Source organism: Dermochelys coriacea, chromosome 5 (genome assembly GCF_009764565.3).
Source record: "Dermochelys coriacea isolate rDerCor1 chromosome 5, rDerCor1.pri.v4, whole genome shotgun sequence".
Lineage (NCBI taxonomy): Eukaryota > Metazoa > Chordata > Testudines > Dermochelyidae > Dermochelys > Dermochelys coriacea.
Genome location: NC_050072.1, coordinates 99,465,683 through 99,490,564, shown reverse-complemented (window position 1 = coordinate 99,490,564; position 24,882 = coordinate 99,465,683). Strand labels below are relative to the sequence as shown.

At 40.0% G+C, this 24,882-nt stretch overlaps 1 protein-coding gene and 1 long non-coding RNA gene across 2 annotated transcripts; both read right to left on the bottom strand.

Annotated features, from left to right (window-relative positions):
* Nucleotides 1-1,173: 1,173 nt before the first annotated feature.
* ABHD17B (abhydrolase domain containing 17B, depalmitoylase) lies at nucleotides 1,174-24,693 on the bottom strand. Its single transcript, XM_038401884.2, has 4 exons — nucleotides 24,553-24,693; nucleotides 15,530-16,004; nucleotides 3,685-3,864; nucleotides 1,174-2,630 (listed from the first exon to the last, which is right to left on the bottom strand). Exons 2-4 carry the CDS (start codon nucleotides 15,994-15,996, stop codon nucleotides 2,411-2,413), a joined length of 867 nt encoding a protein of 288 aa, XP_038257812.1. The 5' UTR covers nucleotides 15,997-16,004; nucleotides 24,553-24,693; the 3' UTR covers nucleotides 1,174-2,410.
* On the bottom strand, nucleotides 4,955-12,925 carry LOC122460231. Its single transcript, XR_006281404.1, has 2 exons — nucleotides 11,205-12,925; nucleotides 4,955-11,012 (listed from the first exon to the last, which is right to left on the bottom strand). It is a non-coding gene; the product is annotated as an uncharacterized LOC122460231 (long non-coding RNA).
* Nucleotides 24,694-24,882: the final 189 nt, after the last annotated feature.

Genomic DNA, 24,882 nt, shown 5'->3' with positions numbered 1-24,882 from the left:
GCCACGGGCAGTAAGAGAACTGACGGAGGGTCACAGCTGCTTCACCTTTCATGCCCTTGCATCTGAGCACGAGATGACACATGGTACATGCATGGCCCTGACAGACACTATTAAACAAAACCCAATCTTGTGTGCAACAGGCATGTGCTTCTACAGCAGGATCCACCCTGACACTCACTGATTATGTTTGAGCCAATGAAGGTTTGTGAGTATACAGAATAGACCTACCAACCTTTCCAAAGGTCAGAAACATAAATACAACATATTCAACTGTATTTTTTTGCCTATACATGTTCATCTTTTCTAAAGGATCATGAGTTTCAGTGTTCTTTTCTGCTTTGGCAGTTTGTCCAACAACAAACTTCTGTTAATGGATGCTGACATCAACTCTTATGTTAAAAATACAATTGTCCCACGATCATAAAATAGCCCATTGTCAGTGTCACAAAAATGAAGCCCAGGTATAAGCATAAAAAATGTAATACCATGACCACATAATACCCCGTAAGACAGTATATCAAACTTTTCCAGCTGCTATAATTAGCAGATTGTCATTAATGAGAAGAGCTTTTATAACTGAATGAATATGCTACATAGCTTTTACTACATATAAAGTATATTAATTGCTTCAATAATCATCTTTCCTGAAAGACTCCATATTAAAAAATAGAGATCAGAATAAAGCTTTTGATAACCATGTGGAATTGCACTCAAGAGTCCAGTTCTCCACTGCCTAGAAGTATAATGAGACATAGCTGTACAAACTGGGTACTAAACATTATGGGCAAAATGCCTTAAACTCATAGCCCAGGGAAAACTGGGGGTAAGATGGCTTTAATCTATCTTTGTGTCCTTCGAGTTCTGAGCTGCTATGTCCCCCAGGATAAAACTCATACAGAACGAGGAGTACTGCCCAAGTTATGACAGCTTGTCATCAGCCGTCTATGGGCAGCAACACTACCCACGATCTTTGCAGGCAAACATACCATATCCCTGGTTTTGTGAAGGGGGCCTCTGAAAAACAGCCTGCAGATGATCTTCCTCAGAAATATCAGTCTCGTTTTATAGTTAGTAGCCAGATAGTTGTTTAGTATGTTGAAGTTTTTCAGAAAAAAATAAACAGTATATTGTGTAATATTATTTACTGTTAGTTAACACATCTGAACCAAATCATTCACAATATTTGATAATACATTTAATTACACAGTAGTCTTGGACAATCACAAAAACAAGAACAAACTACATAAGGCCTTAAAATTAGAAGCACAGTGTGTATTGTTGGATTATTATTATGTTTACAAATTAGGCTACATCTAATTTTAAGTTTGTCATTATCTTTCATAATTTTATTCAAGCAAAACTCATTCAAGGGAAAGGCAACTTACAAAATTTATTTCACTATGAGTTAATACAAAAAAGTGTCAACATTCTCTTTCTTCACTGTTCAGGAGCAGATTAGTAAAATTCTCATACAGTAATAAAAAAACAAAAGGTTGCATACTAATAAACACCCAAAAGTAAACCTGAACTGACAACTGCAAGCTTTCATTTGTTCATTAGAAAGTTAGACAAACTTCCAGAATTCTTTCCATCCATATACTGCATCTCTACAGAACTGACATTTAAAACTAGCTCTAAATACCTTACTGGTTTCAAACAAACCACTAAAATATTTAGTTACACCTCAGTAGTGAGCATGTGAATGAAATTTGTTATAACAGTGGTATTTTAGGACTCCATTTTACAGAATAACCTCTTTAGCTAAGGAATAGATGAGTAGGCAGATTTAAACCTCACCTTCCAGGTTAAAAAACAAACAAACAACAAATTAAGCACAAGACATAAGATATAATGCACTGTAGCAAAAAACACTTGTTTTGACCTGCTCCCTATAAAACAGGGCCTGGGCCAATTCCAGTGAGTGTTTATGTTTTCATTACATATTTGCTTAAATTTCATGGCTATTGGTATTTTTACAAGTACAGCTGTTTAGAAGTCTGATTTTTAATGTACACCTGTGTAACAGAATAAGTCACAGTACATTTTGAGATGTTTAAAAAATATTTATAGATTTGTTTGATATGCTAAAGCATTTGGCAACACTTTTACAGCATCTGATTTTACATAATTAAAATTTCATACAGTACTCCTTGTGATATTTTGTACATCTAAAAAGAAAAAACTCACACATACTATACGAACTACACAAGTTGAACTGCATGATCATGTTATTCCAGTTTATAATACTGGTATTAAAACCTTCATTAATTATGTTCACAAATCATTACCTGTACATTTATGAAGGCAACTGACATGATTTGAAAACAAAACCTTCAGGTTTTATGTTAGTATTTATCAAAGTGTGCAGTTCTGCAGTGAAATGAAAAAGCATGTAAATATATAAAGTACTTTACAAATTCACCAGTTCCTGTGATACAAACTGTTTTAATCGTTCAAGGTACTGTCCATAAAGCTCCACATCATTATGGCCCGCTCCTTCTACCCACAGTGGCTCTACAGGTCTCTGGCAACGCTCAAATAATGCTAAACCATGCGAAAAGTCAATTACTTCATCTTCAGTCCCATGGATTATTAACACTGGTGATGTTATTTTAGAAATTTTGTCAATGCTGCAAGAAAAAAGATTCAAACAAACATGAACACAGAACAGTCACATTTACACACTTAACCTTCAAGAATAAGAGACTCTTAGGCTGTGTCTACACTTAAATAGGTACAGCAGCATGGCTGCAGCTGTAGTGCTTCAATGTAGCCACTTGCTATAGCAACGGGAGGGGTTCTCCCATTGCTGTAGTTAATCCACTTCCCTGATAGTCAGTAGCTAGGTTGATAGAAGAATTATTCTATTGACCTAGTGCTGTCTACATCAAGGGTTAGATCATCTTAACCATGTTGCTCAGGGGTGTGGATTTTTCACAACTCTGAACGACATAGCTGGGTCAACTTAACTTTTTTAGTGTAGACCTGTCCTTAGGCTATGGCTGCACTACAAACTAGAGGTGCGATTCGTTTGCTTATGTACACATGCTCATTCTAATTGTCATCAAGCTAGCACAAGTATAAATAGCAGCATAGCTGCAGTAGCATGGGTAGCAGCCATGAGGGCACAGCTTTTTCCAGTCCTTGCTGGTCTGAGCAACAGACTCAAAGAGACACTTTATTCAGAGCCAACAATACACTTGTCAGGATCACCCACTAGTATCATTACATGGTTATATTTGGGACAGTTATATTTTTCCTCTTACTATTTAATATAAAGACATGTATAAAACTGGTTAGCAATATAAAACATTCACAAATGTGTGAATCAAGCATTATAAAAATATTTTAAATTTTATAAGTTAGGGTTAATCTTTTTTCATGTATTCAAATGTTTCTGGATTCGCCATGTCTTGATCCACTCTTTGTACACAAGAACGACCATACTGGGTCAGACCAAAGGTCCCTTTAGCGCAATATCCGGTCTTCCAACAGTGGCCAATGCCAGGTGCCCCAGAGGGAATGAATAGAACAGGTAATTATCAAGTGATCCATTTCCTGTCACTCATTCCCAGCTTCTAGCAAATAAATTGAGTATATATATTACATTACCTTAAAGGACAACTGCAAAGAATTTGCAAGATTACTTTCTTCCCTATTCTGAGAATGTTAGTAGCAACTTACTTTGGGAATGCATCAAAGCAGTAGGTCTTCTTCGTATCAGGAAAGGCTACTCGCATTCCCGAGGTCAAAGGAGAATGAAGAATTACAGCAGCACTCTCATACCGAGCAGCAAGATCCACAGATGGTACTGTTCCTATACTTTGGCCGTATATAATCACATTTTCAGGGCGGATTCCGTACCTATAACATTAAGAGTGTTAAAAACTGGTATACACTAAAATAAACTGAATCGGTTTTGTTACATGAATTAGGTAGAAAAATAATCATATTTGTGGATCAAAATTTACCAAGTAGGATGAACAAAAGTGACTAGTAAGAGAACCAGATATCGTAGTTGTATTACTACTTTCCTGTACTTCAATCTTCCACTTTTGTCTGACTTAGAATTTTGACAGTAAAGCTTTTCTACCACCAGTTTTGTATTTGGCAAACATTTTTGTCTTATGTCAGGAAAGATACTGAAATATGGGGGATTTGTTTTTTGTTTAAAGGATACATGTATGCAATAGCACCATGGATAAAGTCAGAAGAACTCTGGAATCACGTCCACTAGTTAGCCTGCTACAGAAAACAGAAGTGTTTGTTGTATTCCAAGATGAAAGTATTTTGAATCAAGGCAGCTTTCTACATCAGATTTAACAAAGTTAGGGACATGCCAAATTTGGGACAAACAAAACTTAAATATGTTTAACAATAAAGCCCAGTAATAAAAAAAGGCTCATGCTGCTGTCACAGTCCATTTCCCCCCCCATTATACTTAAGCTATGGATAGGGCCTTACCAAATTCATGATCCATTTTGGTCAATTTCATGATCCTAGGATTTTAAAAAATAATAATAAATTTCATGATTTCAGCTATTTAAATCTAAAATTTCATGGTGTTGTACTATTTAACACCATTATAAATGCTGGAGGCAAAGCAGGGTTTGGGGTAGAGGCTGACAGCTCGCAACCCCCCACATAATAACTTAACGACCCCCTGAGGGGTCCCAACCCCCAGTTTGAGAACCCCTGGTGTAAACTTTAAAGAATCTGATATTGACTTCAAAAATTTAGTAAGTAATCTATTTTTGTTAAATGGCTGTATAGTCCTTTCCCACACCTTTTATCAAATATCAAGGTAGGAGTACTTCATTAAACACTATTCCATTTACCACAACCTTGTGTAATAAACACTGTGCAAAAGAGCTATTAATACTCTATATGCAACAAACATGGGATGCTAAAGAAGATGATCAGTTACAACATTACTCAGCCACTCTTAATTTTCAAAAAATTACTTACAAGTAAAATGAAGCATCACCTTGTTAAAGCACAAACCCAACTCTGAAATAAAATCCTCCTATACAGAGGCAATGTCAAATTTCAACTCATCAAAATAAGTACCATCAAATTTTAAACTCCAGAAAAAAGTCTTAGGATTAGGACTTGAAAAAAATCCTAATTTTTGGCCAAAGAACATGTGAAAAATTATGCAGGTCCCCTCGGGTCAGATCAAGGAACAAAGCCCTGGAGAGGTGGCCAGGCCCCTCCCTGTTTGAAAAGAGGTTGGTGGTACAATTGCAAAGTGGGTGCTGTTTCTGGATCCTGCTCAGTCCTCTCCATCTTACATATTGGCTTTCCAGACTCACACAGACCATTATCAACCTCTGTCACTCCTGCTGGAAAAAGAGAAAGCATTTTCTCTGCTACCCAAGAGCTTCTTCATTCAGTTTAGAATACAACCCATTTTATGGAATAACATGTTCAACTCTGATCACCCTCTCAAAAATATGTAGCAGAAATAGAAAGGGTTCAGAACTAGATGATGAAACAGTGGAATGGAAAATATTTCAAATGGAGAGATAGCAAATACTGGAACTGTTCAGAGAACAAATAATGGAGAGACATGATAGATATATAAATAATGAATGGTACAGAGGAAGTGGACTGGGTACTTCTATTTAGCTGTTCTCATAATGCAACAATAAGGAGGCATTCAATGAAACTGACAGGCAACAAATTTAAAACTGATGACAGGAAGTATTTTTTGCAAACCACACTATTAGTCTGTTAATTCATCCTCATCAGATACCACTGAGGCCAAGAGCTTAGCAAGATTAAAAAAAAGACTAAGATTATATGAATAGTAAGAACATCCAGCTATGTTAAGATCACATTTTAGAAAAACCTTAACATTTGGAAGGCATATAAAACCGTCAAGCTTCATTCAAGGAATAAGCTAACCATTAACTGACTTCCTATAGGGGCTGGTTACTATACAATTGTCCCATTTGAGGTTTCTTGCATCTCTCTCTTTAAGAAATTAGGTAACTGGCCAGAGACCAGATACTGAAACAGATTAACTACTGATCTAGATAAGGGAGAGTTTGGATGCTTGTTCAGGGGTTCCATCCTTCATACTGTCTCTAGTTAGCTGTCCAATATATTATATATATATTTAGCCCCCTCTCACTGAACCCTATTTAGCTGATTTAAGGCAGAAGATCTTCCCTTTATGTTCCTTCCATGCACCCCAGAGTCTCCTAGCCACTGTGATAAGAGTCACAGCTACTCTATTCTGTGGCTGCTGTGAGCTGGTATCTCCATTTTAAGTTCTCTTCCCCAGTAAATTGCTTTAGTGCCTGCCTCTGCTGCAGCTCAGTTTTCTCCACACAGCGTGAAACTGACCTAATTTTTGAGAGTTTCACTTCTGCATAACAAAACTGGCAAGGCTAGTTAGTTTTCACTCTGCTGCAGCTTTGCAAAGCTGTGAGCAGCAGCAGGGACCCTGGAGCTTAGGAAGAGAGCACAACATTTGGTTTATGCTAGTTGCTACTAGCATACTCAATCAAGTTACAACCAGCTACTTTTTTTATATAGGGATGTCATAAATGATTCCTATCGCCACCTTCTAGGAGCAAGAAGATTCCCATTTGTCTGTGATGACAAAAATCGCAGTGAAATGTGCTCTGCTCATTCACAGATTTTTAAGGCCAGAAGTGACCATTATGATCATCTAATCTGTCAAACTGCATAATACACGATACAATTTCACGCAGTAGTTCCTTTATCAAGCCATTATTTCTGGTCAGTCTGGAGTTTTTTGTAGGAAGACATCTATCTTGATTCAAAGACTTTAAGTGATTGAGAATCTACTTTTGGTAACTAACACCCATTTTACAAATGGGGAACAAGGGAAAGATTCAATGACCTGTCCAAGGCCACACAGGCAGACTGTAACAGAGCCAGAACCCAGATTTCTGCTGCCCGAACCAGAAGGCAGCCAGTGCAACAACCTTCCTCTACATCGCTCACTCCCATAAGAGCATGGCCACAGAAAAGCAATTCATAAACTGGTGCTTGGAAGACTTAAAGGGGAAAGAACCAAATCAGCACCAAGTACTCCTCCCATCCTCTGCCAGAGGCACACAGCTCTTTACAGTCTGACTGCTAGGAAGTTCATTGAAGCAGCATCAGGGAGAGAACACGTCAGACTGGAGAAAAGGGTTAACTGAAACAGAATTAAGAACAGACAGGTACAGAGCACAGAAGAAGCTAGTGGGAATAGATGGGAAGAGGTAGACAAAAGTAATGGAGAAAAAGGAAATTAAAAAATGGATTTCAAAATGTGAATTGATCTAGTTTTCCTTATGGAAAAGTGGATATGCAAAACATGCATAGGAAAAATCTAAATAAAGGACGAACACAAAATAAAACCAAACAGCATAAATGGAAAACAGAAGCTTTAAAGTAGTGAAATATTTTAGAATATCACAGAAGAAAATAGAAAACTGAGAAAAAATAGCCATAGGGTTTGTTTTTTTTTTAAAAAAGGTTTTAATAAAAACAGTATTCACCATTTAATACAATTTGTGAAACAGGGTCATTTTTTATTTTATTTTATTTTTTTTAATACATGTTGAAATAGTGGTATCACACACTTTTAGACATTCTCCCCCACGGGAACATTGTGCAACATTGATATGTTGAGAAAGATGTCTGCCAGTATGTTTTAAAGTAGTCCTGTCTGCCTTAGAAAAATAAAACTCAGAGCTCCTCTTGAAGATATGAGAAGCCACTCCCTTTAGGAACTCTGCTTTAATTTTCGTAACTAATACAGTAGTATGGTGTACATTTGCACTGGTATTTGTAAGAAGTTTTTAAATTTTACCAATTCAATACATACAAAACTTAGGCTAAGTATACATGACAAACTTTTGCCAGCATAGCTACGTTGGTCAGAAGTCTCTAGCCTCTAGTATAAATGCAGTAATACTGGCAAAACTGCTCTTTTAGTTGTATAGCTTATTTTGTGGGGAAGGTGACCAGGGGGCTGTGTTTGCTGGTATCAAAACTGTGTCCACACGAGGAGCACTTTGCCAGCATAGTATACCAGCAAAGCACTTCTAAAAGTTAGACCTAGCCTTACTATCAGGCACTTGTGAACATATACCTAGCCAGATACTTAAGCCGGGAGCTTATCCGGCAAGACAGGTATTTAAAGTAGAATATGAAAATACAGAAACAGATCTACATTCAAGATCAACTTAGCACAGTAAAGAAAGCTTCAAATAGCTTGTTTTGGCTTTCTGATTCTGCCTCAGTTGTCCCTGGTCCCAGTGTCAACTAGAACAGAACAGGGACAACTTGAACGTATGCCAACTGGCAACTTTCCTAAAAGAGACAGTCTACCAGCTGAGAAGAGCTGAAGCACTGGCCATACCCCTCCATACCATTTGGCCTATGGGGGAAGTAGAGGCAGAGGAGCCTGATAGCTGGTGTAAAGCCAGGCTGAGAATACTCATACCAGGGGAGTTCTCAGCTGAACAGATTCAACTGGATTCACCCCTTTGTATCACTGAACCTATGAAGAGGGATCAGAAAGGGAAGGGAAGAATCTGGCCCACATTATACAAAATATGGCTAGACAATTGTAATACGACTGGCTGGTATATGCAGTGATGGAATACATAGTCTCCAAATCCATCCTGTATTTAAAAACAAAACAAAAACAAAAAACACAAACAAAAAAACCTAGGAAACCTTCTAAATACTTCAAACATTAAGTGGCTTAACAATTTCCCAATAATCCAAGACAGAAAACATTGCATTTAACACAGAAGCTAGTAGTCAAAATATAAAACAGAAAGCTAGTAAAATGGGTACAGAGCAACCAGGTATCAATTTTAAAATGACTACAGATTGTAAAAATGAAAGATTTCATTTTACTCCTCAAACTTCAGAAATTAGGATGTAAATCCACTGTTCACACCTGGCCATGTCAAAAAGGGAGTATATAAAGTATTGCCCTACTACAGCAAAATATTGGCTAGAAATACACCAAAAACTAAAGCATTAAGATATTGGGAAGATGCAAGCCCATCTGTGTTTTTGATTATTCTGAACTGTGATCTCACACATTATTTAGGGAAATAGTAGCTATGATTATAGCCACATGTATAATTCTTAAACATTGGGAAGAAAAATAAGACACCCGGACATAAGGAATGGCTGAAGGACAAGTCCATTTATCAGCTATAAGACAAAATGGGAAAATACATCCTGGAATCGCTTCCCAAACGTCCATCATGCAGAACATACATAATTATGTATTTTGAAGCACCAGTACAATTCATCCACATTAAAGACCCACCCTGTTATTTCTGTGTATATACTTTAGTATCTGAGCATCTACCCATTGTCTCATTTCCTTATTCTGCAATTATATAATTGTTTAGATGCAAGGTAAGGCAATGTTTATTGCATCATTTGCCTGACTGATGTATGCTATACCAGTAGTTCTCAAACTTTTGCACTGGTGATCCCTTTCACACAGCAAGCCTCCGAGTATGACCCCCTCTTATAAAATTAAAAAGACTTCTTTATATATTTACCACCATTATAAATGCTGGAGGCAAAGCAGGGTTTGGATGGAGGCTGACAGCTTATGACCCCCCTGTAATAACATCACAACCCCTGAGGGGTCCTGAACCCCAGGTTTGAGAACCGCATGCTATACAAACTCTCAATAAAGAGCATATGGAATCCTCAAACAAACAACATGGGCTGTGTTTAATTTATTGCATTAAGAAAGTTCTTAAATTATTTTTGAAAAATGCAGGTCCTTCTACAAAAATTTAAATGAAAGCTCAAATTATTATACAGAATTAAATACATTTTTGGAGGGTAAATTCCCCAATTTTCCCTTGCTGTTCCCAATAATCCTTTCCTCCAGCCAAGGGATTTGGCCACAACTATAAACTGGGAAAAGTAGTTCAAGAATAGTACAAAGTAATCTTTTCTCTACAATGACTGAACATACTATTTACACAGCGTTCTCAGCTGCTACTGGCCTCAAAGTTTACAAACTGAAATAGAGAAGCTACTAATCAGTAAGGTTAGCTCAAGAGCATTGCTGCACATTCCCACATGTGGATAAGTGGGACATACAAACATGGAATATAGAGAGCAGTGACAGTTGGGGCCACATTTCCTTTCTATGTTCTTTTCTTGCTGTCCTTCAATGGCAATACTTAATACTAGACTCCAAAGATTTGAAGAGAGGGTGGGTACTGAGCATAAACACCAAGAGAACTACAGTTACTGTAAGTAACTTTCTTCTTCAAGGTGGCCTCTGCTTGCTCTGTTCCCACTTGTAGGCATTTAGTAAGCACTACAATCTCCACTCGGGTTGGTGGAGAAGTTCTAGTTTAACAGAGTACAGAAATATCCTCCCAAATAGTACATCAGTTTGGAGAGTCAAGTTGAGAGTATTAGTAAGAAATGACTAATACTGTTCTCCCAAACTGGGCCTCTGATTTAGAGACCAAGTTGAGGGAAACATTGCCACTTAGAGCATACAGAGTTTCAATTAGCAGCTCTGAAAAATACTAAGACGATGACAGAGCAAGAACACACTATAAGAACTGCCATGTGTCTAGTTCTGCTTAAACAGACATCTCCAGAAGGCTGAACACCTGCAAGATCACAAGAGTAATACATAGTGTCAAACATTTAGACAGCCTTTGGGCTGTGATTGGCATAGCCCTGGTCTTCCTTCATCTGCCTGAGAGGCATGGGGAACCAGAACAAATTGTCTATTTAGAATCAAACTTTGGGCCCTCCAAACATCTAGAATACAGAGTTTGAGCTCCTTTAAATACCAATGAGGTTGGGGGTGGGGGGGAGATCTAAACAGGGTTACTGCCCCATTAACATGGAATCAGGGGTCAATTTAGACAAGAATTATGAATAAAGAGACAATCACCTTATTCTTATGGAACACAACATTGGGAGAAACAGAATCGTATCACAACTTCGGGCTGGTGTAATGGCTATGAAGATTACTGTCCTCAAAAGGAAAAGGAGTACCGGTGGCACCTTAGAGACTAACAAATTTATTAGAGCATAAGCTTTCGTGAGCTACAGCTCACTTCATCGGAAAGCTTATGCTCTAATAAATTTGTTAGTCTCTAAGGTGCCACCAGTACTCCTTTTCTTTTTGCGAATACAGACTAACACGGCTGCTACTCTGAAACCTGTCCTCAAAAGATAAATGGTACATAGAACAGTTTGACTTAAGTTTGAACAGAGGCTGCACTAGCTTTGTGAGAATAGGATTCAAGCCTATGGTGCCGGTGGTACAACAATACTTTCATCAACATGGTTATTGTAGTGAGTGAATACTGTCAACCCTTGCATGAGTGTGAAAAGCTGAGATAGCAGTGAAGTGCATCCTGATAGCTGTAGCTTTCTGATTCTTTTGGGGATGGCCTAGGAAAAACATGGAAGGCTTTGATTTTGAAGAGCAGGGACAGGTTCATTTGCACCCATTCATAGGATATCTAGGATAGCGGTCTGCATTCCCTGACTCCTCCGGGGAGTCTGTACAATTTTTTTTAAAACAAGTTGAGAGAGACCATACTTGCAATACTGTCCACCCACATTAGCATTGTTTGTGAAGGCATGCAAGGGCACTTGGGGAGTCAGATGACAATTTTCTTTGGTTATTTAGTTATTCTTGTGGGCCTGGTGACCTCGATAGTTTTAAGGCCCGAATGAAGGTGATGAGGTGAAGCCTGCCTGGACTTCACTATATAGGCCCTTCACATGCAACGAAGGGGCCACGCTTTCCGGTAAAAATGTTTTCCCGCTAGATGCTACAAGTCCTTGACCACCATTTATCTTCACTAGTGACACTAGAATAAAATTTTGACTAGTGCACACCAAGGCATCTGACATTGTAGAATGGACACCAGGGAACTAGAAGAAACACTCGTCCCCGCATTGGGTGGGGAAGAGCAAGCTGCCACTTCCTGGTCCCAAGGCTGCTGCTGTCATCTGTGTCAGGCCTGAGGGATTTTGCTGGTGAGGTATTGCCACGTGTTCCTGGGAACTCTCCTGTTTGAAGGAGGGGGTCTTCTGGAAACACTGCCCTTGTCTGAGCACATGAAGTGCCTGGGTCTCCACAGGACAAGCAGAGATCTCCATGCAGACATTAATTAGCAGAACACGTGCAGGAAACAATGCAGGTTTTTCCTCTTAGCCTTCTCTGCCATGCTGCAGTCTGCATGGGTGAGCAGGGAATGCAGAAAGTTCCAGCAACTGAGAAGAAAGGGAATCCTTTCTGCCAATAAAGGAAGATGTGACAGCCTGGAGATTTTATGCCATTTTTCTCTCTTTAAATTTGCTCTGCAGTAGGGATGACCTGGTCTGCCTGTCACTAGAGAGAGAGAGAGAGAGACAGACAGACAGACACACACACACAAAGCTGGGGATTCTGAGAGGTGGAGACATGCTTCCTCTACCTCCGATTTACCGATCACATCTGCCTCCAACGCTACAGGGCAGAGTATGCAATATCATGGATTTGTGGACCTCATTACAAACAAGAAAGCTTGTAGTGGTTTCTTAGCTACTAATATAAACTTATAGTATGGATACTATGATACAGCATTCGAATATTTTAAATAGCTATTTACACACTTAAAAAAATCAAGCATTCACGGTACATCATTTCTCTAGTTCTTTGATCATTGCATTTATAAACTCAGCATACCTTTATATAGTGTTCAGTGGAAACTATAAACAATAATACTATTTTAGGCCTTCCTGCACTCTGAGTCTTAAATTTCACATGTAACAAAAGTTTCCACACACATTTTAAATGTAGTTCTATGCATTAGTTCCCATTAATGGGTTATATATAAAACAAATCAGACTAAAATATTCAAAACATGCATATTAAAACAAGGCCTTTGTAAAACACTTCCACTTTTGAGAAATCCTCCCTTTAGAGTACTTTACACTGAAATAACTGCCCCCCTCTGGCTACAAATCTGATGAGGTACTCTGTACAGAAAACATTAAGAATTTTTTTTACCCCAGAAATTAACAATATGTGGGGGAGAAAAGCTTGAAGGAAACTTCTCAATCTTAGCTATGAAATCCTTGTTAATTCAATCAAAATTATAAGAATTCAAGTTGTACAGTAAAGCACTCAATAAGGTTGAAATGTCAAAGTTAAAGTTGCCTGTGTAATTTTAACTCCTCTCCCTAAGACATTAGAGTAGCTATGGATTTCCAGGCTCGTGGAATCCCTGGGTATGCTCCTTATGATGGCCAGAGCTAGATTGCAGTTCATAAGGCATAAAAAGGGAAATAAGGACAACCTGGGCAGGGAACTACAGACCAGTAAGCTTAACTTCTGTATCCAGAAAGATAATGGAGCAAATAATTAATCAATCAATTTGCAAACACTTATAAGATAATAAGGTGACAAGTAACAGCCCAAAAGGATTTGTCAAGAACAAATCCTGTGAAACCAACCTGATAGCTTTTTTGACACGGTAACAAGCGGGAGGGTCGGGGGGGGGGGGGGGGGAAAGAAGAGGAGAGAAGAGAAGCAGTATAAATGTGGTATCTCTCACATGACCTTCCCAGAGAGTAATTATCAGTAGTTCACAGTCATGCTGGAAGGGCATAATGAGTGGGGTCCTGCAGGGGTTCTGAGTCTGGTTCTGTTCAATATCTTCATCAATGATTTAGATAATGGCATAGAGAGAGTACACTTATAAAGTTTGCAGACAATACGAAGATGGGAGGGATTGCAAATGCTTTAGAGAATAGGATTAAAATTCAAAATAATCTGGACCAACTGGAGAAATGGTCTGAAGTAAACAGGATGAAATTCAATAAGGACAAATGCAAAGTACTCCACTTAGGAAGGAACAATCAGTTGCACAGATAAAAAATGGGAAGACCGCCTAGGAAGGAGTACTGCGAAAAGGGATCTGGGGGTCATTATGGATCACAAGCTAAATGAGAATCAACAGTGTAACACTGTTGAGGGGAAAAACAAACAAAAAAACAAAAATGCAAACATCATTCTGCGATGTATTAGCTGGAGTATTGTAAGCAAGACAAGAAGTAATTCTTCCGCTCTACTCCGTGCTGATTAGGCCTCAACTGGAGTATTGTGTCCAGTTCTGGGCGCCATATTTCAGGAAAGATGTGGACAAATTGAAGGAAGTCCAGAGAACAACAACAAAAATGATTAAAGGTCTTGAAAACATGACCTATGCGGGAAGATTGGAAAAATTGGGTTTGTTTAGTCTGGAGAAGAGTAGACTGAGAGGAAACATAAGTTTTCAAGTACATAAAAAGTTATTACAAGGAGGAGGGAGGAAAAAAAACTTCTTTTTAAGCTCTGAGGATAGGAAAAGAAGCAATGGGCTTAAATTGCAGCAATGGTGGTTTACGTTGGACATTAGGAAAAATGTCCTGTCAGGGTGGTTAAGCACTGGAATAAAGTGCCTAGGGAGGTTGTGGAATCTCCATCAATGGGGATTTTTAAGAGTAGATTGGACAAACACCCATCAGGGATGGTCTATATAATACTTAGTCCTGCCTTGAGAGCAGGAGACTAGACTAGATGACTTCTCAAGGTCCCTTCCAGTTCTATGATTCTATGACAGTGATACATGATCAGATGATCTCCTCATACAGCAGGCTATATTGGATTTAGGACTAGCTTTGCTCTGGAAGACCACTGCAAAATGCACCAAACCCAGAAGAAAAATCTGACTAGTGTCTAAAACAATCATATACTATTTCTCAAGCACAATGCACTTTCTACAGTTTAGATGCACAACTAGCAATTTATACCATTCTGTTCTTCTGTCTATGCAAGAGACAGTCCATATGTTTGTTTTTTAAAATACTTTAACATATACAAGATATAATTTAAAAAGGTTTTAGAAAAGGTTTTGCATGCCCCAAGGGGCAAAGTGCTCCCAATCATTCAGTGGCATGGCCCTCCCCCACAACATCCAGGTACCTCACACGCCCCTTAAACTACTTGTTCCTTGTTGCTGAAGCTACAGGTCTGAAGTGGATGAGATGGGAAAGGAGTCTGCTGTAGGTTACCAGCACACCAACAAAGAACATTACAAGGAAAACAGAAGACAGCTTTCTCAGATCAAATGTGATATCACTCCCAGGAGCAGTGGGCTTGGTTGACATTTGCCGACATTGGTATCTGGGATACACATAGGTTAGTTAAATGGACTGGTCCAAAAGTATCTGCCTTTGGGCACTAGAATTTCAAGCCATCTATAATCATTTATACCCCAATCCTGCAAGCTGATCCAATTTGCAGAACTGGAACCTAAAACAGATTGAACATATAGCAGTAATTTTGTAAGCAATTCACTTGAAATGTGGCAAAGTCTCACCACCCAGATCTGATATGAATTTGATAATGCTAGAATACAGTATTTTAAGATGGGAATAGACTCCATACTAGCATAGATTAAACTTTTGTAAAGCACAGCAAAAAAACAATTTGCGATTAACTCCTTACCTTGTCCTAAGAGCCACCCAAGCAGCATCAACATCAGCATACAGGTTCTTCTCTGTCGGTTTCCCAGAACTTGCGCCATATCCAGAATAATCATATGAGAATATGTTGCAGTTAATCCGTGAACCCAGTCCTATGTAAAAACTGCTCATCTGACCTAGGTCAACGGCATTTCCATGTGAGAAGAGCAAAGTATATTTGGCGTTAGGTGAGCAACGCACAAACATACAGGCAATCCTGTTACCTTTACTGGTTCTAGTCATGAAACACTCAATGGCATCTTTTTCTCTAGAGGAGTATTGCCAGTCTGCTCGTTCTGAAAGATGTAGAGTCCAGCGACTACCACTTTCATCACACATCAGTGTGTAAGTAGGATCTGGAGGTAAAAATGCCAGTTTGGAAGCAATTTTCCCTGGGCATGGTGGACAACAGAACAGGCAACACAGTTCACTAAAGGAAAGATTATTCATCTTCTATTCTGAAATAGGAAGAGAGAAAAATATTAATTTCTAATTACAATTCCATAGAAGAACATGGAGTAAAATTAAACATGTCATTGTAATTACAGACTACGGGAGAACGTTGGAAGAATGTTTTTCAACAAAGGTTACTCTTTATAATCTTAAGTTTAAATTTAAGACAGACTATCAACTTGTAACTAAGAAAATTTGTGTACAACAATTTTTAACATCTTAAAATATAACTTTCGATCATTATTAGAGGTGAAATTTGAAAGCCAATAGAGGAAAATTAATATGTCATTAATCATGAGAATTTTTATTAAAAGAATAATTATATTCCTTAAGACAAGTACAAAAATTTTGACGTTAGAAATCAATTATTCACATGATGTATTTTGGCCCAGAAAGCATGGTACTGATCCTTCCAAAAACTTAAGTTAAAATGACAATCACTGAAAAGCCAACAACATTAAACAGAACACTGTTTCCAATGCTCTAAAGGAATAAGGATCTCGTTAGCCAAGAATCACTACTGTGTCATCAACCATTTCAAACTTATCGTGAGTAACGTGATGTTGGCCCCTACTGCAGGGAATCTCATGACATGAAAATCTCCAGCCTTCAGACTATTTTAAGGATGCAAAACCAGAGACAGGATCCCCATACAGAGAGTACTGTAGCTTAGCAGAATTTACAACTAAACTGCAAGCCCAGAGTCCAATCCCAGTTCTTCCACCAACTGCCATTTGTGATGGGTTTGGTCACAGTCCCCAGGGGGTCTCTGTCACCTGATGTGCTCAAACTACCCCAAGCCAGTCTTCCCTGCCAGCTTGGAACTCCAGAACTCTGTCTTGTTGAGCCAGACATGCAAGCCGGCTGCAACACAGACCCAGGGTCTGAACCACACTCCCAGCTGCAGACTTTAACCCAAAACTTTTCAGCACGACACCTATCTTCAGCACACAGACACCCAGTTCCCAATGGGATCCAAACCCCAAATAAGTCTGTTTTACTCTGTATAAAGGCTTATTGTCTACCCTCTATAACATAATAGAGAGATATGCACAGCTGTTTGCTCCCCTAGGTATCAATCCTTTACTCTGGGTTAATTAATAAAAAAAGTAATTTTATTAAGTATAAAATGTAGGATTTAAATGGTTTTAAGTAATAACAGACAGAACAAAGTAAGTTACCAAGCAAAACAGAAAACAAAACGCAGCACACATGCCCAATACATCAAGAAACTGAATACAGGTAAATCTCTCCCTCAAAGATGTTTCAATAAGCTTCTTTCACAGACTAGACTCCTTCCTACTCTGGGCCCAATCCTTTCTCCTGGTACGGTCTTTGTCAGCTCCAGCATAGGTGGTAACTAGGGGATTCCTCATGACTGGCCACCCCTTTAAAACTTCACTGTTCCACCCACTTTTATATCTTTGGCACGAGGCAGGAATCCTTTGTCTCCAAGTTCCCACCCTTCCTTCTAAATGGAAAAGCCCCAGATTTAAGATGGATTCCAGTATGATGTTCACGTGTCCAGTGAGACTTCGTTACCCACTGGAAGACACACAGGTATACAAGAAGGCTTACAAGTAAACAGAGTCATTTACCACCAATTGTTCTAGTTTATGGGAGCCATCAAGATTCCAAGCCACCATTAATGGCCCACACGTTGCATAGTTAGAATAGAACTTCAGAGAAACTCCATATTTCTTGCTTCAGATACAAGAATGATCCATTCATACAAATAGGATGAACACACTCAGTAGATTATAAGCTTTGTAATGATACCTTACAAGAAACCTTTTGCATAAAGCATATTCCAATTACATTATATTTACACTCAAGCATATTTCCATAAACATATGGAGTGCAATGTCACTTTACAAGCTTTATTAGCAGCAAAGGCTTTGTACCTTGTGGGGTAATAACTGTCAGTCATCAATTTTACAAATAAAATGACAGAGTTTGCATGTGTCACTTCAGGCAGAGCTAAGAACAGAACCCATCTACTTTGCCACAAAGACTTTCAACAGGAACATGACAAATCAGATGCTTGTGTAACCCCGCACTAACTCGGGCAACATATAGTGGGTTATGACTCTGATGGTACTTCCATGCTAAGAGATTTGGTTCTTTAGCTCAAACGATAGAAACCTTTAGAAACAAGCCAAACTCGGAGGTCCTGGGTTCAAAGCTCTCAAATGACCCAAATAAGAGCATTGTTACGGTTTTTTATGCTATTTGTAACTAGACCACAATCTAATGACGGAGCCCGGAATAGAAAACAAGAAGCCTGATGCTAACCGTTCCCATTGCTATCTCACGAATACTTGTGTAACCCACTGGCTGTGTCCAAATTTAACTTCTAAATATAATGCTTTGCAGTATAAAATTATTTCGACAGTTACTCCAGGATACTTATGCTATCCATTATACATGTAAATATTTTTCACTCCCACATGGGTTGTCAGTGGGATATCACATCCCTCACCTCACTTCCTCACCTCACTTTTGTAAGGCTTTACATGTGACCATTGTAAGTGTGGTTGAATCCAGTATAATAACCAGGTACCCACATCTTGGACATGAGTATTCCCCATTCCAAGTCAAATTTTTAGTGATGTATGTTACCACAAAATGTGTTGAAAGAGGTACCCTTCTCTTCAGGTAATCGATACAGATGCCTTCAGAGCTGGTTGGGAGCACCACTATCACTGTCCAATAGTTTTTGTAGTATGTACTCCTGAGGGAATTCGGCTCCAAAATACTAAAAATTTTACACAATATTTAAAATTCTGCATATTTTGTCACAACACAATATAATCAAGCCAGTTTCAATTATGTTGGTAATTTTTTATTTCAAAATACCTGTCAGAAAGTATGTCTATAACAATACAGGCAACAAAAAAGATTTGAGAATTGTTTTATGACAAATAGATTCCTTACTAGGCATACAGAACTGAGTAATAATTCATTTAAACTACAATACAGAAATGTATTTCCCACACCCCTCACAAGTAGTGCAAACACTTGGGGGAGTCAGGGGTAACATAGGAGAGGAGGGAGAGGGAAGTAATTGCTGGGAAGGAGCCTGGGAGGGAATTTGGAAGGTTGTTGGGTGTGGGAAGTATGGAACAGGTTTTTGGGGGGATGGGTGAGAGGGATTGTTAGTGAGTTGGGGAGCCTCCCTCAGGCTCTCCCATTCAGTCAGGCACCTCTACCGCTTTACCCATGTGTTCCTGCATTCCCTTTCCTGATTCAGTCAGGCATAGCTGCACATGTCCCCATGTGAACCTGCACCCCAACTCAGCCACCCCCTCCCCACATCCCTGCACCCCCACTCTTCCTCATCCCCTTGTGACCCTGCACCCTTTTCCCCATCTCCATGTGGTTCTGCACCCCCACTCCCATTCAGCCCCTGGCTCAATGTCACCCCACTAGCTCCTCTGCCTCTCCCCCTCCCACTAGCCCTTCTGAATCCCAGTTTGTGTGACCCCAGCAGTCCTGTGTGACACATCTGTCCATCCCTCCCATATCCCATGCCTTCCTCACCTGTGAGGAAGGCAGCCTCTGCACCCTCCCTGTCTGCAGCTGGCTGCTCCAGCTCATAAGCCAGCTACCCTCTCTTCTGGAACCTCAGCAGTGCCTGGTGGACAAAACGTCTAATTGCAATGTGACCCCTCTCAGCTTCCCTTCACCTCCCAGTCAGAATCAATTATTCTGCAGTGGAATGTTCAAAAAAAAAAAAAAAATCGGTGGGGGACATTGATTCTGTGCTTGCGCAATGATTCTCCCAGGATTAAGTATGGATATCTAGCACAGGAGAAACATTGTACTTGTCACTGGCAAGTTAAGATATAGAGCTCCAGGAAGCTCAACAAGGTACAAATATGTTTGCAGTGTCAGCATTTCCAAGATATGTGCTCAAAATTCAGAACAATAAGAAACTAACTATTTAAAAACATGAGAAAAATCTAAGGTTTAAGGAGAAAATTTCTGAAGCATAGTTTAAAACTTCACTGCATAAGCTTGCATTATTGCACCAGTATAGGCTCAGAATCATAGAACCAACTTGCCCATCCCCCTCTTTACTGGACAGTTTTTAAAGCATAAATAGCCTGCTTGTTAAAACTAATCTCTTCTAAGCTTCAGATGAATTATAAACTGTTATACCAAAGCAGAACATTCAAATTGCCTTGCAGGCTAAAATCTAATCCAATCTTCAGCAATTAACCTTTTCAGTAGAGGTGGAGAAAGGGGGAAAAAAAAGATAGATCACTCTAATGAGTGACAACATCCCAAATGTTTATCTTGGGCTCTTAGAACACTTCAAGTGTAATTGCTTTACATAGTCAATTTCTTTCCTTCCAGACCCATAAAAAGTAGCACAACCACTATCTCCTTCCCTAAAAGCTCAACTAAGCGTATGTCTACACTGCAAAGTTGTCCACAAAACTCTTTCATGGGTACTTAAAGCCCCACCCGCTGTGAAAGACAAAAGGTTTGCCAACACAAATGGCAGTGTGAACGCGTCAGCAAGCATGCTCTCCTGCCAACGAAGCTAACTCTGCTCGCGAGGCTGGAAATATTTTGTCGGCAAAAGTGCAGACAGAGCGTTTACACACGCTGACTTTTAGCAACAAGGCTGAGTCGACACAGCCTTGTTGCTAAAAGCTGTGTGGTGAGGCAAGCCCAAAGTCTACATCTCCCAAATGCTGTAAACACCCGTGTTGTGCATAACCTTATTCATGTGAGTAGTCCCACTGTTTACTACAGAAGGGCTACTGATACGAATAAAGTTAAGCATTTGAATATCTGTTTGCAAAGTTCTTGGTGTGGGAGTTAAGACAATACTAAAAATATGCAATAGTTGCACTCTGCAACATACATAAAGTGTTTTCATTCCCCCCCGTTCTTATTTTAGCAGCATAGATTTGGACTATTCCACAACTTCCTTCACCTTTTCCTAAAATTCTGAAAGCACACAAATGAGGACTAAAAACTACAACAGAATTTACACAACAATTCAATAGCTGAAATCCCTTTCCAGTTACATAATGAATTACTGTGGAACAAATACATATGAATAAACATCCTTAAACTAATTTGACAGGAAAAGGGATAAGATATTTGAAAATGTAGTGAGAAACAACTATAGGAAATTAGCGCCCAATTAAAAAAAGATAAAGGACATTATACCAATAGAGCTATAAAGAACAAACAAACACAATGGATGCAGAGAAGAACATGGAGGAATCCTGAAAACTAAAGCTAAAAATAAATACACACACACACACTATGTAGTTATTCTGTTATTTTCAAGTACTTCTCGAACATATGAATACCGTATACTAAAAACTGATCACTATAAAGGATTAAACTAATTTTTTTGCCTTTAAATGAAACTATTTAGCATCATCATAGCTAAAGAAGCACTCAAGGAAGACAAGGCCATTGTGAAGCTAAATAAATTATTTGTATCAATCTTCACTGCAGAGGATGTGGGGAGAGTCTCACCCTTGAGCAAATTTCATTAGCTGAAGAATCTGAGGAACTGTTCCAGAATGAAGTGTCAGAGGTTTTGGAACAAATGATAAATTAACCACCAAGAAAGCACTAGATGGTATTCACCCAAGTGTTCTGAAGGAAGTCGTATGAAATTGCAGAATTATTAACTCTAGTATAAAACCTATCACTAAAATCAGCCTCTGTACCAGATGACTGGAGGATAGCAACTATAACTCTGATTTTTAAAAAAAAGGCTCCAGAAGCAAGTCAGGCAATTACACATCACTGAGCACAACTTCAGTACCAGGCAAATTGGTTGAAATTGTAGTAAAGAACAGAATGATCAGACAGAGATATGAACATGGTATATTGGGGAAGAGTTAACAACTTTTGTAAACAGAAACTATGCCTCACCAATTAGAGGTATTTGAGGGAGTCAAAAGCAGATGAACAATGAACCTTGGTATTAGAAAAGGAATAGACAAGACCGAATAGATCATAAAATCACTATATAAATCCATGGTATGCCCATACCTTGAATACTGCGTATGGTTCTGGTCGCCCCATCTCAAAAAAGATACATTAGAATTGGAAAAGGTACAGGAAGGGCAACAAGAGAGACTAGGATATGAAACAGCTTCCATATGAGGAGAGATTTAAAATACTTCAATTTAGAGAAAAAAATGACTAAGGTGGGGATATGTTAGAGGTCTATAAAATCATAAATAGCATGGAGAAAGGATATAAGGAAGTGTTATGTATGCCTTCACATAACAAGAACTGGTGTCACACAATGAAATTAATAGGCAGAAGTTTTAAAACGCACACAAAAAAGTACCTCTTCACACAACACACAGTCAACCTGTAGAACTCGTCGCCAGGGAAGGCTGTAAAGGCTAAAACTTTAACTGGGCCTGAAACCAAATTAGATAAATTCATGAGGGTTAGGTCCACCAACAGCTATGAGCCAAGATGGTCAGAGACATAACCACACACTCTGGGTGTCCCTAAAACTGTTCATTTCCCTCTGAAGCATCTGGAATTGGCCTCTGTCAGAATATAGGGGGCTAGATGGACCTTTGGTTTGACCCAGTATGGCCATTTTTATGTTCTTGTGGCTGTAAGGTTTTTTTCTCATACTTTTTTAATAATAGTGAGTATAGTAAAACCAATCTTGCATTGACTGTTCAATAAAGGTTTCAGAGTAGCAGCCGTGTTAATCTGTATTTGCAAAAAGAAAAGGAGGACTTGTGGCACCTTAGAGACTAACAGATTTATTTGAGCATAAGCTTTCGTGAGCTACAGCTCACTTCACTTGTAGCTCACGAAAGCTTATGCTCAAATAAATCTGTTAGTCTCTAAGGTGCCACAAATCCTCCTTTTCTTTTTGTCTAGTAAAGAATTCCCTAACTGGTAGCAGCCATCATTGCTGGATATTTCATATGTTTTAACAGCTCTGGGGTCTATTTTGAGGGGGGAGGGGGAGGAGAAAGAGTCAGAAGAAACAGATAGCAAAAAACAAACAGAAAAACAATCCCCAGAAGATCCCAGATATACACAAATGTGGGATTAAGTCAGATTACATAATGTTTGTGTTCTGTAAGCAAGACACTGGTCTATAGTATTCTTCTACTTAAAACAATCTGCACATTGACAGCCACTGAAGTACTGCATTGTTGGCGATTCAGTGCCTCAAACTGATACCTCATCACACCATTTAAGGCACAAATACTAAAGAAAAATATAACTATTTGAAACTGATTTGTTTTTAAATTTATATTTTGGTTTAGTATAGTTAATTGCTTAAATATCATTCTGAAAATAACTGAAATCTATCTGCAAGATGGGTTATTTTGCCACAATTCTGTTCATACTTTTTCTTCCATAGAAAACTAACAAATCTAAAAAACGGTCAAATCAGGACAACCAAAAAGCGATCTTCACATTTTCCAAACAAATATCCAGTTTTTAGTTACTCCATAAAAACAAGAGACTTCTTACATATATAAAAAACTATCTGAACTTATAAAAAGAAAAGGAGGACTTGTGGCACCTTAGAGACTAACAAATTTATTTGAGCATAAGCTTTCGTGAGCTACAAGTGAAGTGAGCTGTAGCTAACGAAAGCTTATGCTCAAATAAATTTGTTAGTCTCTAAGGTGCCACAAGTACTCCTTTTCTTTTTGCGAATACAGACTAACACAGCTGCTACTCTGAAACCTATCTGAACTTACTAAATCAATCAATCAATCAATCAATCAGATTTGCTCTGTTATGGTCATTCTCCCAATTCATGGACTTCAAAAATAAAGTATTTGACTTCTCTCCGTCCACAGTAGCACTTTTCATAGCTCAATTTACTTAGAAATGAGGTACTAACACACTACAGTACTCCCATCCCCCAAAACACACACCGTTTAGAAATACCTCGCCTCATGCTAGCTACATTTCATTCCGCCACCCACCCACCCCGCAGAGGAGATAAGCAGCAGCTGTGTTTCAAATATCGATATAGAATCTTTCCGCATAACCGTAGGACCTGCTGCTCGCACCAGAGGGTGGAGGCAGTCGGCTCCCCATTCCGCCGGCGAAGGGGAAGAAAGGGGGAGGCTGTGCCCCTTTGGAGTGGCCCCATCCGCCCCCGGGGCCGCAGAGAGGAGACAACAGCCCGCGGCCGGGAGTGTGGGAGAGCACCTAGGGATCGCACATAGCTGCAAAGCCCCCTCCCTCCCTCCCTTTCACCCTGGCCCCCGGTGCCTCGGCACCTCACCGTGCCCCCGAGACCTCCCCCCGGCCGCAGCGAGAGGAAACCAACTCGCTTCGCTCTACCGCCCGGCGCGGGTCGCTGGAGACGCGCCACCAGCCCGCCCCTCCGCTGTGCCCCGGCGGTGACCCCGCCGCAGAGACCAAACTCCCCCCTGGCCGCGGGCCGCCCGGCCCGAGCCTCCTGGCCCCGCGCGCAGAGCTGCCCCCCGCCGCGGAGACGCGGGACTCCGCCCGGGACCTGGGCCCCGCACTGCAGGAGCGATCAGTGAGTGGGGTCGGAGCACGCACCTGTCTCCGGCTCACGTTGGTTCTGTAGCGTGGCCGCGTCCGGCTCCTGCTAGGGGCTGTGGCCCCGTCAGGCCCCCCCGGACCGCCGCCGTTCGAACGCCGGGGACGCGCTGAGTAACGGCTCCGCTTGGCGCTGTCAGCGCGGCGGCCTGCAGCAGCGCGCGGAGCCCGAGTCGCTCGCACCCCCGGCGGGACACTAAGAGGACGAGGGCCGGGCTTCTCAGCGGCCCTCCCGAGACCCCGTCCCCGCCTCCCTGACTGGACTGAATTAATTTGGGTTTAGGCAGAGCAGAGGGCGGTTCGGCGACCAAGGGGCGGCAGGGTGAGGAC